The sequence below is a fragment of the Epinephelus fuscoguttatus genome, linkage group LG14 (assembly GCF_011397635.1).
Source record: "Epinephelus fuscoguttatus linkage group LG14, E.fuscoguttatus.final_Chr_v1".
Taxonomy (NCBI): domain Eukaryota; kingdom Metazoa; phylum Chordata; class Actinopteri; order Perciformes; family Serranidae; genus Epinephelus; species Epinephelus fuscoguttatus.
Window position 1 is genome coordinate 1252613 of NC_064765.1, and position 16051 is coordinate 1268663.

At 44.0% G+C, this 16051-nt stretch overlaps 1 protein-coding gene across 1 annotated transcript in view; it reads left to right on the plus strand.

Annotated features, from left to right (window-relative positions):
* eif2ak3 (eukaryotic translation initiation factor 2-alpha kinase 3) overlaps nucleotides 1–16051 on the plus strand; it is a 53662-nt gene that overhangs the window by 18328 nt on the left and 19283 nt on the right. The window contains exons 2-6 of the mRNA XM_049596086.1: nucleotides 48–177; nucleotides 13630–13824; nucleotides 14003–14133; nucleotides 15382–15643; nucleotides 15761–15926. Of these exons, the coding sequence (XP_049452043.1) occupies nucleotides 48–177; nucleotides 13630–13824; nucleotides 14003–14133; nucleotides 15382–15643; nucleotides 15761–15926 (884 nt within the window). The remainder of the gene's footprint in view (nucleotides 1–47; nucleotides 178–13629; nucleotides 13825–14002; nucleotides 14134–15381; nucleotides 15644–15760; nucleotides 15927–16051) is intronic.

Genomic DNA, 16051 nt, shown 5'->3' on the forward strand with positions numbered 1-16051 from the left:
TCTATGTAAAGCTGCAATAAGTGAACTCTTCTCTGTCGTGTCCGCAGGTCTCTTGTGATCATCAGCACCCTGGATGGGCGGATCTCTGCACTGGATCCTCACAACCAGGGCAGGAAGCAGTGGGACCTGGATGTCGGCTCAGGGTGCCTGGTGTCGTCCAGCCTCAGCAAACCTGAGGTAGACCAACATTTGAATTTGACATACCTCCTCCTCCCCCGTCATAAATAACGAACACTCCCTAACTACTGTGAAACAAATCTCCCTCTCAGTTTGATTGGTGTAAAACCAACCGCAGCCGCTTAGCAGCTGAACGACGTCTGTTTGAGACCCAGCAGAAGATGAAAAAGTCCATTTCCTGAGTCTTGACATGTGAGTGTGAGGTTAAGGATTCAGCCTCATCTGAGTCTGTCCCTGCTGGCTGTCTCTCCGCAGACACTAAGACCAATAACATAACTCGGTGCACTTTGAACAGTCAACCAAGGATTGCTGTTGCTTACATTTATTTCATGTACACACACACACACACACACACACACACACACACACACACACACACAGAGCAGACATACTGCGTACACCCCCACATGAATCTGAGAGGAGCTGTTTTGCCCAGAGGATTAGCCTCTTTGTTGACTGTAGTGGTTTACACATACAGGCACAGCAAGACCCTCGTCTGTACATGTATACAGAGGCTTAAACCGCCCACACCGACATGCTGAAAGTGAAGTGTAGCCCAGAGCGCCGCTCTCACAGAAACATACCAGAGACGTGCTCGTGCTTCACTTTGATGTGGACTCGCTGTGTGTGAGTTTCGCCTCAGGGAAAAAGCCTCTGATACTAACAAGGGTCTGGGCGGCTGCTGAGATCAGTTTAATGTTGGTCGGCTGCTGCTGAGGCGTGTTGGGGTGTAATGAACTCTCTGGCTCCTTCATAGAAATACAACTCTGCTTATTAGTCTGGTATAAAAATAAAAAGGCAATCTAGAAGCAGTTCATAAAGTTTAACACCTTTTAACAGGTGAGGTTTTTCCAGAAAAAGTCTGACTCAGAGGTTATGATTTATTATCTGTTTCCCACAGACGTAAAGTAAATAAACGTCTGGAATCAAACCATGGCAGGAAGTAGGAGCGTCATGATTTTGATTCTGAATTGAGACTGATCGAAATGAGCTTTTGATTTCAATCATTGAAATCAAACGGAGGATTGGCCACTGCGATTTTGTTCCCAATAAACTGGTGAAATAAGTCTTTACATTTAAAAAAAAAACTTGGCCATATGAAATTAGTGTGGTACGTTCCAAAATCAGATGTGTTCTCATGTCGTCCGTCTCTTTAAAGAAGAATTTAACACATAAATGACACAGGGTTCTCACAGATCCTTAAAAAGTCTCAGAGGGCACTGAATTCATTCATGAAAATAAGGCCTTCATTTGTATTAAATGTCTTTAATCAATCTTTTTAAAGTTAAAAATGCTGAGACATGGAAAAGTAGGATTTTATGAATGATTTCTTTTCTGATGTTGCATCGTAAAATCTCAAAATTATTCATAACATCTGTTTTTTAGAAATAATTTACCAAGTGCCTGTTGCATTAAAATCATGCAGATCTGCACAGCAACCAAAAAACACTTATGAATTATTTCAGGCTGTGATCTTCAGAGCGGAGAATCCATTGTCGCCTCAGTTGTCACTGAACCCTGGACGACAGGAGGAGGTGAAAGTTCAACAAAAATTTGCTGTTTTACCAAAATCTCATGGCTGAAATCAGCTCAAGTCTCTAAAAACTTGTTGCATAAATACACAAACTATGCGCGATGGGAAAGAAGGCAGTGGAAAGCCCTTTACAGACAGAGATGGCGCTAGAGAGCTGCTACAAAGTCCCACCTTTATGCTTACATTGCATTTTTTACCCAGAAACAAATGATCGCGGCATCATGTGGCTCCAGTGTGTGATGTCAGACAGCATGATGACATCACAGAATCAGAAGAGGTGTGACATGTAACCCAGCAGCGTCAGCCTCTAGTGTGTCATATAACATACGTGTCAGCAGCTCTTTATAAACAATAACAATGACATCACATGTCAATAACAATCATTTAGCATCCCTGTTATATGGCAGCTGATCTTGTCCTCTGCTCCGAGGGTAAGGAGCTCCTGGACCTCATTGTTTGAGTTAGCTGCTAACTACTAACAGCTGCTGTTCTTCTTCTTTGAGTTAGCTGCTAACTGCCAATAGCTGCTGTTCTTCTTCTTTGAGTTAGCTGCTAACTGCTAACAGCTGCTGTTCTTCTTCTTTGAATTGGCTGCTAACAGCTGCTGTTCTTCTTCTTTGAGTTAGCTGCTAACTGCTGATAACTCCCTTTTAAAACCACTGTGGTGGGTAGTGCGTTGTCAAAATGCAACACCCGTCCCTTCCACGGTCTTGCCCACTGTCCGGTCTATACAGACATCATTATGACGCTGTTACTGCCTCCGTCCTGACTCTGAGTTGAGACAAATCTGTCCTCCCCATTCCGCAATCGCATTTTTTATGCAGAACGGCGAGGCGGTTTAACAGCGTGAAATTCCCGCCTTGAAGGGGAAGTGTGTAAATGACAAAAAATCACGAACAAACACCACATATTTTACACTTCTGTTCATTTGTCCAGAACTGTCCCTGAACCTCCATAACTCATGTTTATGTTGGTTCATGTTTTTCTTTTGCTCTTTATTTTTGTTGTTGTTAAATTGATCTTAAATTTAATCCTGAATGGCACTGAAAAATTCTTAAATTCAGCTTGAACTGTAGAAGCCCTGTGACAGCCGTCGGAGCATAAAACCAAAGATCGGTTGATCTGTACGGATCAACACTTCCTGGGTTTAAATGAAACACTGTTACAGTAAAATGATGTGATTTAAAACACAGTTCTACCTGTCTGATTATTTCCCTTAACACACCTAGTCATTAAATCCACATTACTGAGGATTATGTATCAGAACTCTCATTGCTGAAAAAATATAAAAAAAAATATTTAAATCAAAATGAATCGTGACTCTTTTAATGTTGAGTAACACTGATAAAAAGTCAGCCCACACTGTTTGATCAACAGGTCACTGCTTGGAAGCACAAATAAGATAAAAATGTAATCAGCACTGAGAGCTCAAAGAAAAATAATGAAATGTATAAGATGAGAGTAGATAATGAGCCGTCTCAGCTGAGCATCAAGGATCCAGATTTGGCAGCTTCAGTGTTTCTCTCTGTCGAAGCATCTCATTCACAGGAGTGTGTAAGAACCTCCCATATTAGAGGGTGAATTGGTTCTTAAGTATGTTCCATTCATCCTGCGTGTTTTCATCCTCGCCAAACACGACAGCAGCGAAGTTCACTGATTAGCAACCCTGCAATTAGAAGGAGGGAACTAATCACTGGAATCAGCTGCTGCACGGTCGGCTGGGACTCAAACACATCTTCAGGCTTTTTAGAGGCTCGTGTTTGAGAACTTCTTCTTTTTTTTTTGTCTGGGCTCCTCGGAGGTTAGACTGCAGAGAACCCCTAAAGGTTCCTCTGAGCACTGAGAGTTAATTCACAGAGAGTGTGTGAGTGCAGTAAAGCTTCTCCGCATCAGAATGTAAATTTGACCTTGAATATAAAGTTGCACCCACTATACTGAATTACAAGATATCTCAGTTTTCACGCTGTCAGTGGAGGAATAACACGATTCTCTACGCTCTGATCAAAGTCTGCGACTGGATTATTTATCACTTCATTAACTAAAAAAATCAGTTTAGTCGAGCCAAAAAAATGAGGCTGTTTTCAAAGTGTTTCCCTCCAGTGTCAGTTTGTTTACTGCTACTGTTCATCTGACTTCTTTTCCCTCATCTTTACAGTTCTATAGGAGAGTTGATGTGACAGCCTGATGGCCAGAGGCGTAAACATTGTGTAGATTCATGACAAAATCTTTGTGTACGCACACAGACAGAAATATGTATGTTCATCACATCACATCAGAGTTATAAAGCCACGCCTGATTCTGTTTTTATAACTGACTGTGGCGCTGGATGCACCTGCACGAGCTTCATTTCCACACCACAGTTAAATAAATGTAGAAACGCCCTTTGCACATCGATACCTGTGCCTTTACTACACCTGTCAGTGAGAAACACAGTGAAGAACGTGCAGTTTCACAGAAAGTGTCACCTCAGAGAGAGTCTCCAGTGGGGCTGTAATGATGCAGGGCTGCAGATATTCAGAGTGTCCAAACCACTGATTCATCACATTTCTGTCAGTCATCATCATGGTGGTAAAATCTCAAAATCCAGTTGCTCATCTTTACAGTGTCTGTCAGGTTTGTGTTTCCCTCTTGCTACTAGCTGCTCGCTAATTCCTGCTATCAGCTGTTTCCTGTTTATCCACCGCCAGTGGCTCGCACATGCAGCGTCATCAACAGCTCCTCCCACAAGTCATCAACAGCCCCTCCCACAAGTCATCAACAGCTCCTCCCTTTGCAGAAGGTCGCCTTGGTCTGTTTACACTAAAAGGTTCCACCAATATGTCTACCCTACGAGGAGGAAAATTGGGCACCTCGGATCAACTCACCAATCCGGCTCTGCGTGTCTAAACGCTCGCAGCTTGCCGGCAGAACGGCCCAACATTCGCCGAAAACCTGGCAGTGTGAACGGGGCTGTAATTATTAAAGATCAGAAGGACGATCAGTGATTCATTCATATTAAACTCATATTGAAACTGACATTACAAAGAGCTCACAGAATAAAATGAAAGGCTCATTAACAGGGAGATGAATCTAAATTAAAACGATGAAATGCATACCTCATAAATCATTTGAAATGAACTTTATAAATGCGTCTTTGATTGACACAAAACGCTGTGCAGCCTGCAACAATAATCACACAGTCCGTGACGCTGACTAGCAACCAAAGAACAAACTTATATTAATTCTTCTCCTCATCGCATCACCCACAGCTGAGGTCAGAGGTTGAAATCAAACCTGGGCTGCTGCAGCAACTCAGCAGCTTATATGTGATGCACAGCCTACCTGGTGAACTACAGGTAGCCCTGCCTCCTTTAAAATACCTGGTCATGTGTAGGAAAGAGGTACACATGGTTGTTGTGCGTACACACATTTATGCATCTGACACAGACACATGCTTCTGCACACATCTGCCTCATGACAACAGGCGGTGATGTAAAACGTCGCATGATTCAGTGAAAACAAGATCTGGACAGTGACTCAATAAAAGTGAAAGCACCACTGAGCTAGCTAACGTTACAGCTCAGCTGAAGAGGACTCCGTTAATGTTTACATCTCACACTGTAACGAACATGAGCCTCTCGTCCATGAGTAGATGCACACTTCCTTCTGCGGGTAAAGTTTGGTAGAGAGAAAATAGTTCCTACATGAAACTGCTCACAACAGGGTCTATGGATTATCACGAGTAAACGAGTAATGATTTCTATAAAGAGACATTGATGTTTAAATGTATTTTTTTGGCGCTTTGAGCTCCACAAGCTGAGCGTCTTCCAATTCTGTTACACTAAAGAGAAGTCAGACTGGAGTCCTGCACCGGGTCGGGTACCCGACAGGTAACCCACAAGAAGCTGTGTAACAGGTAAACATATGCAGTAAGAAATGAATTTAAAAAATATGATTTATCAGTTATTGTTGTGCAGATTTAAATTTTGTTCTAGTTTATTTCTGCAGGAAAAAAGTTTTTCCTAGAAAATGTAACTAGTAAAAGTCGGAGAAAAACAGCGGAACACAGCACAAAAGTGTGTGTGTGTCACAGCTGCCGTACAGCCTCTCTGAGGACGCCGCATTGTTTTCCTCGCCTTTACATCTGTGTTCAGTGTGCGAGACTTCACGAGGACGTGTCAAGAAACCCACCGACAGACAGACACACATGTAACGTCCTCCTGTCATCCTGCGGCGTGCTGCCGTGGTGACGGAGGATGCTGACTCCCTCTGTCCCTGTGTCTTCACCTGTTGGCTTTCATTTGGCTGACGGAGCGGAACGAGGAGAGATGCCTGTCAGCTGTGAACCCGGCGACTCGCTGTGACGTCACCTGTTATGGTCCCTAGAGTGTGTGTCTGTGTGTGTCTGTGTGTGTGTTATGCTCATGTACTTTATGTAAGTTTTATTCCTCGCTCTGCCCTCGTTGGCCTTCGTAACCTGGAATGCCTGTCTGGTGTGTGTGTGTGTGTGTGTGTGTGTGTGTGTGTGTGTGTGTGTGGAGGGGGGTGGCTGCCACTAGCTCCCCCCCACGCCTCCTCAGTGCCTTAGCAACGGTTTCATTGGTGCACGCCGGGTCCCTGAGACGCCAGTCTGCTCGGTGATTAGAGGCTGGGGGGGGTCTGCTGCCATGCCATTGGCTGGCCTCGACACGCCGGGGAGGAAACAGCCAGTCACCTGCTGCATCCTGCGGAGTGTGTGTTTGTGTGTGTCTCTTTCTGTAGTGAAATGAGGGACAGCAGAACCACAAACAGCGTTGTCTGCAGAAAAAGAAGCCATCACTTCAAAACGCTGGGAGTCGCTCCGGGCGAGTTGGGGGGGGTGGGGGTGGGGTTAAAGGGATGAAGAAGAGGGGGGGGCTGGGTGATTAGGGGAGGTGAGGTAATGCCTCAGACCAGAGATGATGTCATCACACAACAGACAATGCACACTCTGACACACACACACTCTCATACCTCGTCCGACGCCGTTTGTGAATGAATGAATAAACGATGAGAGAATATGATTGATCACTACACACTGACGAACGATTGATCGCCGTTCTGTGACTAATGTGACGAGTAATAATTCTTCCAGCGTGGCGAAGGAAAAGAAAAAAGGCCAGATGGGCGATATTTTTGGCAGGAAGTCGATCGTTCTTCTGGACGCTCTGATTTTATTTTGATCGTGTTTTTATGGCTCAACGCCGGCGATAGCTGTGGCCGGCTGTCCGTCCGTCCCTCCCTCTGTCCCATTCTTCATGAACGCAATATCTCAAGAACGCTTAGTGGGAATTTCTTGATATATGGCACAAACATCCACATGGACATGACAATGAACCACATAGAATTTGGTGGTCATACGTCAGACATCAAGGTCACTGACCCTGCATCCATCTTATTCAAATGAGCTCGACATCTCAAGCACCCCTTGGGGGAATTTCTTCAAATTTTGGCACAAACGTCCACTTGGACACATCTATGAACTGACAAGATTTTGGTGGTCAAAGTTCAAAGCCAGTGTAACCTTGCGCCCGTTTCATTCTAGTAAATGTGACATCTCAAGAATGCCTTGAGGGTATATCTTAAAATTTGGCACAAACTGCCACTTCAACTCAAGGATGAACTGATTAGAATTTGGTGGTTGTAGGTAAATGTCACTGTGATCTGGGGTCCATCTTATTCTTGTGAACGCAATATCTAAAGCACACCTTAAGGGATTTTTTCTTTCTTTTTCTTTTCAAATTTGGCACAAACATCCACTTGGACTCAATGGTGAACCAGTTAGAATATCGTGGACATAAGTCAAATGTTAGGGTCACTGTGACCTTGTCCCTCTCATTCTCATGAATATGATATCTCAAGAACGACTTGAGGGAATTTCCTCAAATTTGGCACAAACCTCCAATTGGACTTAATGATGAACTGATTAGATTTTTTTGTTTTGTTTTGTTGGTCAAAGTTTAAGGCCACTGTGACCTTGCATCTGTCTTATTCTGATGAACCCAATATCTCAAAAATGCCTTGAGGGAATTTCTTCACATTTGGCACAAACATCCACTTGGACTCAACAAAGAACCAATTAGATTTTATTGGTTAGAAGTCAAGGTCACGGGGGCTTCACCTCATGTTTTTGGTTATAACTCAAGAATTCAGACACTAATTTTAACCAAACTTGACACAAATGTCTAACAGGATCAAATAATGAAGGTCAAAAGGTCAAAGGTCAGCTTGACTGTGACATCATCATGTTTTAACGTCATATCTCAGGAACAGAAGGGGAGACATTTGGTCAGATACTGAATTGGTGACTCTAATCTTGAAACTGTGCTGATTGTATAGATCTTCTGTGTGTGAAGCATCCATGTTTTCACTGACATGGATGGAGACTGTCAGAGACACTGGACTGGTGGGCGGAGTCATACAACCACGGGGTGGACTGGTGGGCGGAGTCATACAACCACAGGGTGGACTGGTGGGCGGAGTCATACAACCACAGGGTGGACTGGTGGGCGGAGTCATACAACCACAGGGTGGACTGGTAGGTGGAGTCATACAACCACAGGATGGACTGGTGGGCGGAGTCATACAGCCACAGGGTGGACTGGTGGGCGGAGGCGTTAAATTTGTAGTTTTGTGTTATGTTTGTTCTCCTCAAACCCGCGGCGTTATTTGGTCTCTCCCTGTTCCTCTGTCTCACTCTGTGTCTGCCGCCTGTAAGTGGAGCAGTAGCCTTGTGGGCCAACAGTGGCACATTAGCGGCGGGTGAGCGCTGACTCTGTTTGACAGGATCGCTGGAGCGTCTGCAGCGTCCGACCCCCCACTCCACTCCCTCTGAAACTACATCCCTACATCTCCCAAGGGTGGAACATGATGACATGATTAGTGATATCAAATCATCATCAAGTGCTGTGGCTCCTTTGGACGATTGCCTCCATTAAAATAAACTGTGGGAACTATACTTTAAAAACAAATAAAGACTAACCCTCATAGTGTCGTACACACACACACAGTGTCACTGCTACAGAAACACATCTGTGGATCTACAGTCTGACCTTTACAGAGCGATGCAGTCGACACATAAACACCTCCAGATAACTGAATGGTCTCAGAGTGATCGTGGATGTTTTTGTTAGAAGAAGTCACATTCAGAAAAAGATGCAAGGGTGCGACATGAATGAGTCTGAGTTATAGCTTGTGAAAAATGAATAAGCTTTGGAAGTTCAGAGCAGCAGAGACACGAGGAAGAGGAGCAAAACGCTGAGCAGTCACTTTTTCTTTTTAATCATTTACAGTATTTTTTTAACTGATAGCCTCTTTTGAATTTTTTATTTTATTATTCTACAAAATTTTAAAAATTCAAAATCTGAACCCCTGCTCTGTTTTGATTTGTTGTTTTTTTTTCCCTTTTGTTTTCAAGGAAGTGTTGGGAGGGTAAACAAAGACCGATTTATGCAAACAAACAAAACAAAGACACGTGGGAGGGTCGTTCATGATTTCACACTCATCTCATCAAAGGATGTCTTTAATTTCCTTTGATCTTTGTTTGTTTTTTTCATATAATCAAAGGAGGGTTTATGAATGAATTTTTAAATAACTTTATTCCAATTAGCAGAGCAGCAGATTCCCATATAATAACGATCATGAAAACATTTTCTCAGCAGTAGCAGGCAGCTTTTTGTTAGCATCATGACCTGAGTGCTGAATATCAAGGTCTAGTTGTGAAGTAAAAACATCTCAGATGATCTTCTGCTGGTGTGATGCCACAAGTCGTAAAATCTGTGACACTGAGGTCGATCGTAGGAATTACCCCTCATCAAAACCAAACTTTCAGCAAAGAGTTCAGCATTAGATCTGTACGTATGCAGTGTGTAAAATAAATAACGCAATCCGATTGATGTATATTTAAACACAAATGTAGAATTAACAGCAAAATCTTCATTCAGATTTCTCCATGTTGAATAATATCACAGAGGACAATGAAAGTTTATATATTTTAGAAGAGGCGTTTTACTAAAGACCTTCAGTGGCCATAAAGTCGAGAAACACCCACCTACATGCACAAGTTTCAGACCCTTGTATGTTGTATGGATGGAGATTGCTACGTATAAATTTAAGATTGTTCACTCCTTAATCAGCTCCTTAATCATGACTCATTACAGAATATAGTAACTTTCACCACATATAATTTCAGGAGGACCACCACAAGGAAACATGTTCTTTATTTAGATGATCAAACAGTCGATGGATCATACTATAGATATTTGTTTCTGGCTAAAAAGTTGCCTATTTCTACTTTAAAAAGTTGATTAAAGATGCTGCCGTCTATTGATACTTTGACTTGGATTAGTGCTAATACGGATGATCCGGAGGAAGAAGTCTGCCCGTACGGAGGACAGGGGCAAGAAACCCCGGGGAAAAATATGACTCTGAGCTCCTAAACAGCCTCCATCAAACCCCACTGACCCAGACTGTGGTCTGCCCCTCTGTTAGAAGAACCAGAGGGAGGACGGGACATCGACGGGGTCTGTCGGCTTCCCTCCAGTGTTCACACACACCTGAATGTGGAGTCGTGAACTTTGTCATGTTTTTCCCCAGGGTTTCGTGCCCCTACCCTCCAGACCATCGATTTTAACATTAACCTCGACAAGGTATCAACAGACGGGAATGTTTTTAATCAACATTTTGAAGTGGAAATAGACGACTTGTCAGCTGACTTAGCTAGCATGCGAACTACACTAGCTAATCCTGGCAGCCAGAAACAAACAACTATGATTCATTGTCCGTTAACTGTCCGTTAATTTAAACAAAGAACACGTTTCCTTGCAGTCGTCCTTCTAAAATGGGCAGTGGTTGAAGTTATTTTGTGACAGTCGAGTTGATACACAGACGCTAGCTAGCTAGTTGAAATATTGACTCCTCCCACTACTGTGAAGAGAGTGACTGAAGTAAAAAACAAATGTTTGACTGACAGGGAATTGTGGGCCTCTGATTGGCCACATTAAAAAGTGATTGACAGACACCCCGCCCTCTCTAACCCTTGTCTACAAGCGTGGCTCTGAAACTCGCACATGCACACATCTAACAGTGGCTCTCCTTTTCTGCAGAGGGGTGATATTGAAAAAGTCCTTCAGAATTAGCTTTAGATAACTTGATTCATTTCAGACTCGTCTTGTCACTGAACTGAAGTGTCTGCCTCGATGGCTTCTATATAAACAGACTGCTTTATGATTCAAGAGCTGTCACAATATGTCACAGTGAGTCATCGCACACGCCACAAACACTTCAACAGACTCATTCTAATTGTGCTGAGATTTGATGGCGTTCAACAGAGAAACAGTCGATCATATCACAGACATCCCTGCCTGATTTTAAAGAGCTAATGTGATGGTGATGCTGAGCTATGTTTGGAGAGAGGTTTGAATACTTCAGGCTGCAGTTGTGACTTCTGACAACTTCTGTTTGTGTTCCTCAGTTTCACTATTAGCTGATTCAAAGTTTTGTACATGATGCAGATCTCAGTGCAGTGACACCATGAGTGTGTGTGTGTGTCTGTGGATGTGGAGGACTTGGACAGGACGAGCAGCTGAGAGGACAGATCCACAGCGTTGGACACTCTGCTGGATCAGAGACACAGATTAAGGCATCAGGAGCAGGATGACTCATCCACAGCCCCGAGAAGTTCCCCTCTGCGCTAAACCTCTTTACACCCCCTCAGCCAAACCAGCATGGTGTGATGTGATGGTCAGATTGTTAACCCCGCCTCCTTTCACTTGCTAAATTTATCCTCATCTTGTCTCCAAACCGCCCCCCTCCCTCTGAAAAGATGACATCACCTCTGCTCCCGGCTCTGCTCTCTAGTAAATCATTCTGCCACACGTTTCTGCCTCCTGGCATTTTTAATCCAACACAAAGAAACTGGCCTATTTTAATCAGGGATGATGTCAGAGGCAAGATGATTGACAGGTCACAGGTTCGACACCAGCAGCACCTGATGTGTCCGTCTCTTTTTGGAAGAGTCCAGTAACAAGACAGTGAACTGCTGATTGGTCCAAATCCTGTCGTTATGTCACTGAACAGTTTGTTAAAAGACTGAGTCACAACTTGGACGTGCAGATGAACTGATTTCTGATGTGCGTCTGTGTTTTATAACGACTGAGGCAAACAATCGTCCTCTCTTCCACCTCCTGATAAGCCAAAGCTGCGAGGGTTAAATCAGGATTAGGCTCAGGTTTGTGCGATGATGTCATCCTCACTGCCCCCCTGCAGTCAGACACACACACATCATCCTGAGCTGCACACTTCTGTAAAGATCCAGGTTAATTACTTGGGCACTTAGTTGTGTAATGGTCCCGAGCTGGTGGATCGAGTCCAAGTGTGTGGGGGCTGAAGCTGCCGCTGTGTGGGCGGGTGTGTGTCGGCCAGTGTTGTCTGTGTGGGTGAGTGTTTTTGTGTTTGAACGATTGTCTGTCTGTGCTGAAAACCACTTTTCAAACTGTAAAAGATACTCCAGGAGCTCTGATGTGTGTTAAAAGCCATTGCATCAGACACAAGTAATAAATCCAGGATCAGGTCTGTTGCCAAGAACAGTTTTGTTCAGCAGTTATCTGAGTGGAAGTGGAGCAGAGTGTCGTAATGAAATCATGCCGCTTCAGCAGGAACAGCAAAGAAAACCTCACTGACTGTTCTGTGTGTCAGGCTTGTTCAGAAAACTTAAGTCGAAGGAGTCCAGGTGTGACACAGAATCACCTGTGTTGCAGTTCTTGGCCCGCGAGTAAGCAAACGTTGGCTAACGTTAATGGACTGCACGCTACAGGTACATCAAGGTTAACTAGTAGAAAAGCTAACACAACATTAAAGCTGGGGTAGGCAGTTTTATTTTGGCATCATTATTGAAAAAATCCCAATAAGCTCTGAGCATGTTGTAAATCAAGTGATCTGAGAGAAAACTAGACGTCTCCTTTTGGCTCAGTTTTAAGGCTTTAAAAATCCAGCCCATGACGGGAGACTTTGTCCAATCACAGGTCATTTCAGAGAGAGGACATTCCTATTGGCTGTTGTACAGATGCAGATGAACGTGCACGTCCCTTCAGTTAAATTCTGATTCAATGGAGGAGAATCCTGCAGAGAAAGTTGTTTTTCTAGCAAACATTCTAGCTCACAGCTGTGGCTTCAAGTTCACGTTTATTTAGCTAACGTTAGCTAGAGCCTGGAATCACAGTGTGTCCTCTGCCTCACCACCAGATGCTACAGACCACCTCACTGGGTGGAGAGCGGGCAGCAGCTCCGTAGCCTGATCCTTAGTTAGCAGTCACAGCAACACGAATCCACCCAGACCAAACCCCAGTTCGTGAAACTTTCTGTTGCTGCTGTTACACAGGTTAGACCTGGTGCTGACACTAGACACCAGCCTGGTGAGACACCCATTGCTGGGGGGTTTGCTTTGGCGGAATTTGAGCCGTTAACCAAAGGTCTGCCCACTCTCCTCCTAAGGAAGATGTCCACAGTGGCGGGGAGTGAGGCGGAGGGAGCATGGGGTGGCTAGCAGCTAATTCTCGTCTGATCTGTGGTCTGTTAAAGAAAAGCCCTTTTTCTTCAGAGATGGTGCTATACAGCTGCTACGAATCCCGTCTTTACACCATCTTTGCATTTTCACTCAGAAACAAACAACGACTGCATCGTGTCGCTCCAGTGTGTGATTTTAGACAGCATGATGACATCACAGAATCAAGAGAGGCGTGACATGTAGCAGAGCAGCATCGGCCTCTAGTGTGAGCTTGATGTTGTTTTGTGTTGAATGAGACATGACCAGATCACTTTCTTCTGGCGGAATATTTGCTTTTCTGACTCGTTTACATGGACTTGTTTTGGCTCGTTACCAGTCAACACTGATACTTAAAACAACGACCTGTCTGTTCCTGCAGGTGTTTGGCAATAAGATGGTCATCCCTTCACTGGATGGTGCCTTGTTCCAATGGAACCGGGACAGGGAGAGTATGGAGGCAGTGCCTTTCAGCGTGGAGTCCCTGCTGGATTCGTCTTACCGGATCGGGGAGGACACCGTCCTGGTTGGGGGCAAATCTCTCACAACCTACGGCCTGGGTGCCTACAGCGGCAAGGTCAGTGACATCACTCAAAGCTTCAAGAATTTCAAGAATTACTTTTTTTTTTTTTTTTTGAGTTAAAGTAGTCTCCGTAATGTTTTTATAAAGGTCTGAATGAAGCCATCTTGTTCTGACCACATTAACACAGTATAATAACCCTGCTTCTGATTTCCCCTCATGTCGTCCGTCTCAGCTTCGGTACATCTGCTCTGCGGTGGGCTGCAGTCGCTGGGGGGAAGAGGAGCTGGAGGCCGAAGACGTGCTCCTGCTGCAGAGGACTCAGAAGACCGTGCGAGCCATCAGGCCTCGATCAGGGATGGAGAAGTGAGTTTTATTCAATCAGTCAATCAATCCATCAGAGTCAGTCAGTGTCCGTCAGGAGGCAGCGACTGTATCTGGGTGGTTTCCAGAGACGGTCGCAGGCAGTCGATTGACTTTCTGTCAGTGGTTTTAAATAAAGTCAGTTAACCTGTCAGCCATCACTGACGCTTATTTCTTCCCCTCTGTACATTTACCACACTGACAGATACTTTGGATTTAATGTATTTTTCTTATGTTTCATACTGATTTAATATCTGAACATGAATCTTGTATCATAATCTTGTTTCTCAGTGTCGCACCATCTGTCTCTCAGCAGGTTCGCGTTAAATAAATATTGTGTTGTTTACATTAGTAATGAGCATATTTATAAAGCAGTGCAGTGATTAATTATTCATTTACTAAACAAGATAATCAAAAATTACTGTTTTATCTCGAGGTTGACCCTGATTTTGATCATCAGTTACACAATTACAGTTACAGTATTTTTAAGCCGTAGCTGGAGGCATTATGTGTCCGTCCGTCCGTCCTGTTCTTGTGAATGTGATATCTCAAGAACGCCATGAAGAAATTTCTTCAATTTTGGCACAAACATTCACTTGGACTTGACAGTGACCTGATATTAGAGGGTGAAATGTCACTGACCTTGCGTCCAACTCATTCTCGTGAACACGATCTCTCAAGAAGTCAGAGTTTCCTCAAATTTGGCACAAAGAAATCAGAAATAAACAGATTAGAATGTTGTGGTCGAAGGTCAAAGATTAAGGTCACTGTGACCTCAGAAAACATGATGATTGTGGTTGTGCTGATTTTGTAGATCTTTTGACTTGATTCATTTATTTTGAATATTTAAAAAAAAAAAAAAAAGAAAATGTAGTCGAAACATAAATTAACATTAATTGTCCAAAAAATGAGTAGGAAGAGGCAACATGCTTGTCTATCCCAAACTAAACAATCCATCACTAATCAAACTGTGACATAAACACGCTCTCCCCACCATTGATCAATCACACATTTACACCACTGCACATCTTAATACCCGATAACCAATATTACCCTGTGTTTACAACAAATACAAAAATATGAATAGAGAATACCGACAACAGCCTCATTTCTGTACCTGGTGACGATCCTGTCTTTGTAGCTATTTTTTACCTGTCGGGGGCAAGCTGTGTGTGAGGTGTCCATGTTTTCAGAGACATGGATGGATGGTGATTCTAGTTTTAAAGTGTTTATTATGACTCTTGACACCAGGTGGAACTTCAGCGTCGGCACCTTTGAGCTGAAGCTCATTCCTGAGACACAGTCCGGGATCAACTTCCTGGAGGGAGAATTTGCTGGTGGTGAGCCCTGGAAGGAGAGTCAGCGGGTCATCGTTGATGAACCCAAAGATCGAGAGCACACAGAGAACAATCAGAACCAGAATCTGGACCTCGTCATCAAAGTGTCTGTCCCTGACTGGAAGGTCATGGCCTTCAGTACGGAGCCTGACGGGCAGCTGGTGTGGGAGCGTCAGGTGAGACGTTACAACCTGTCAGAGAAGAAGAAGAGTTAGCGTCATGTGGTGGTTTATTGGTGTGAATTCAGTTCGGTGCAGTGTGTCATCTCATTCTGTGCCACCTGTGTTGTGTAGTTCTGCACTCCCATCGCTTCGGCTTGGCTGGTGGGCGGGGGCAAAGTCACGCCGATCACCTTGTTTGACGACAATGCCTACAGCAACCAGTCGGAAACTGATGAAGAGGATGACGACGACGAATCCAAGCAGAACAGAGGAGAAGAGGAATCCAGTGTTTACCTCGGTAAACTCATACACTGCATGGATGTTCTCATTCCTGACATTCAGTCACGTTATTTGGTCTTGCTGTGACTTTTCTTTCAGCACAAACCCTCTCCAGTCGTATATGAGTGTATTTTATGCATGTGT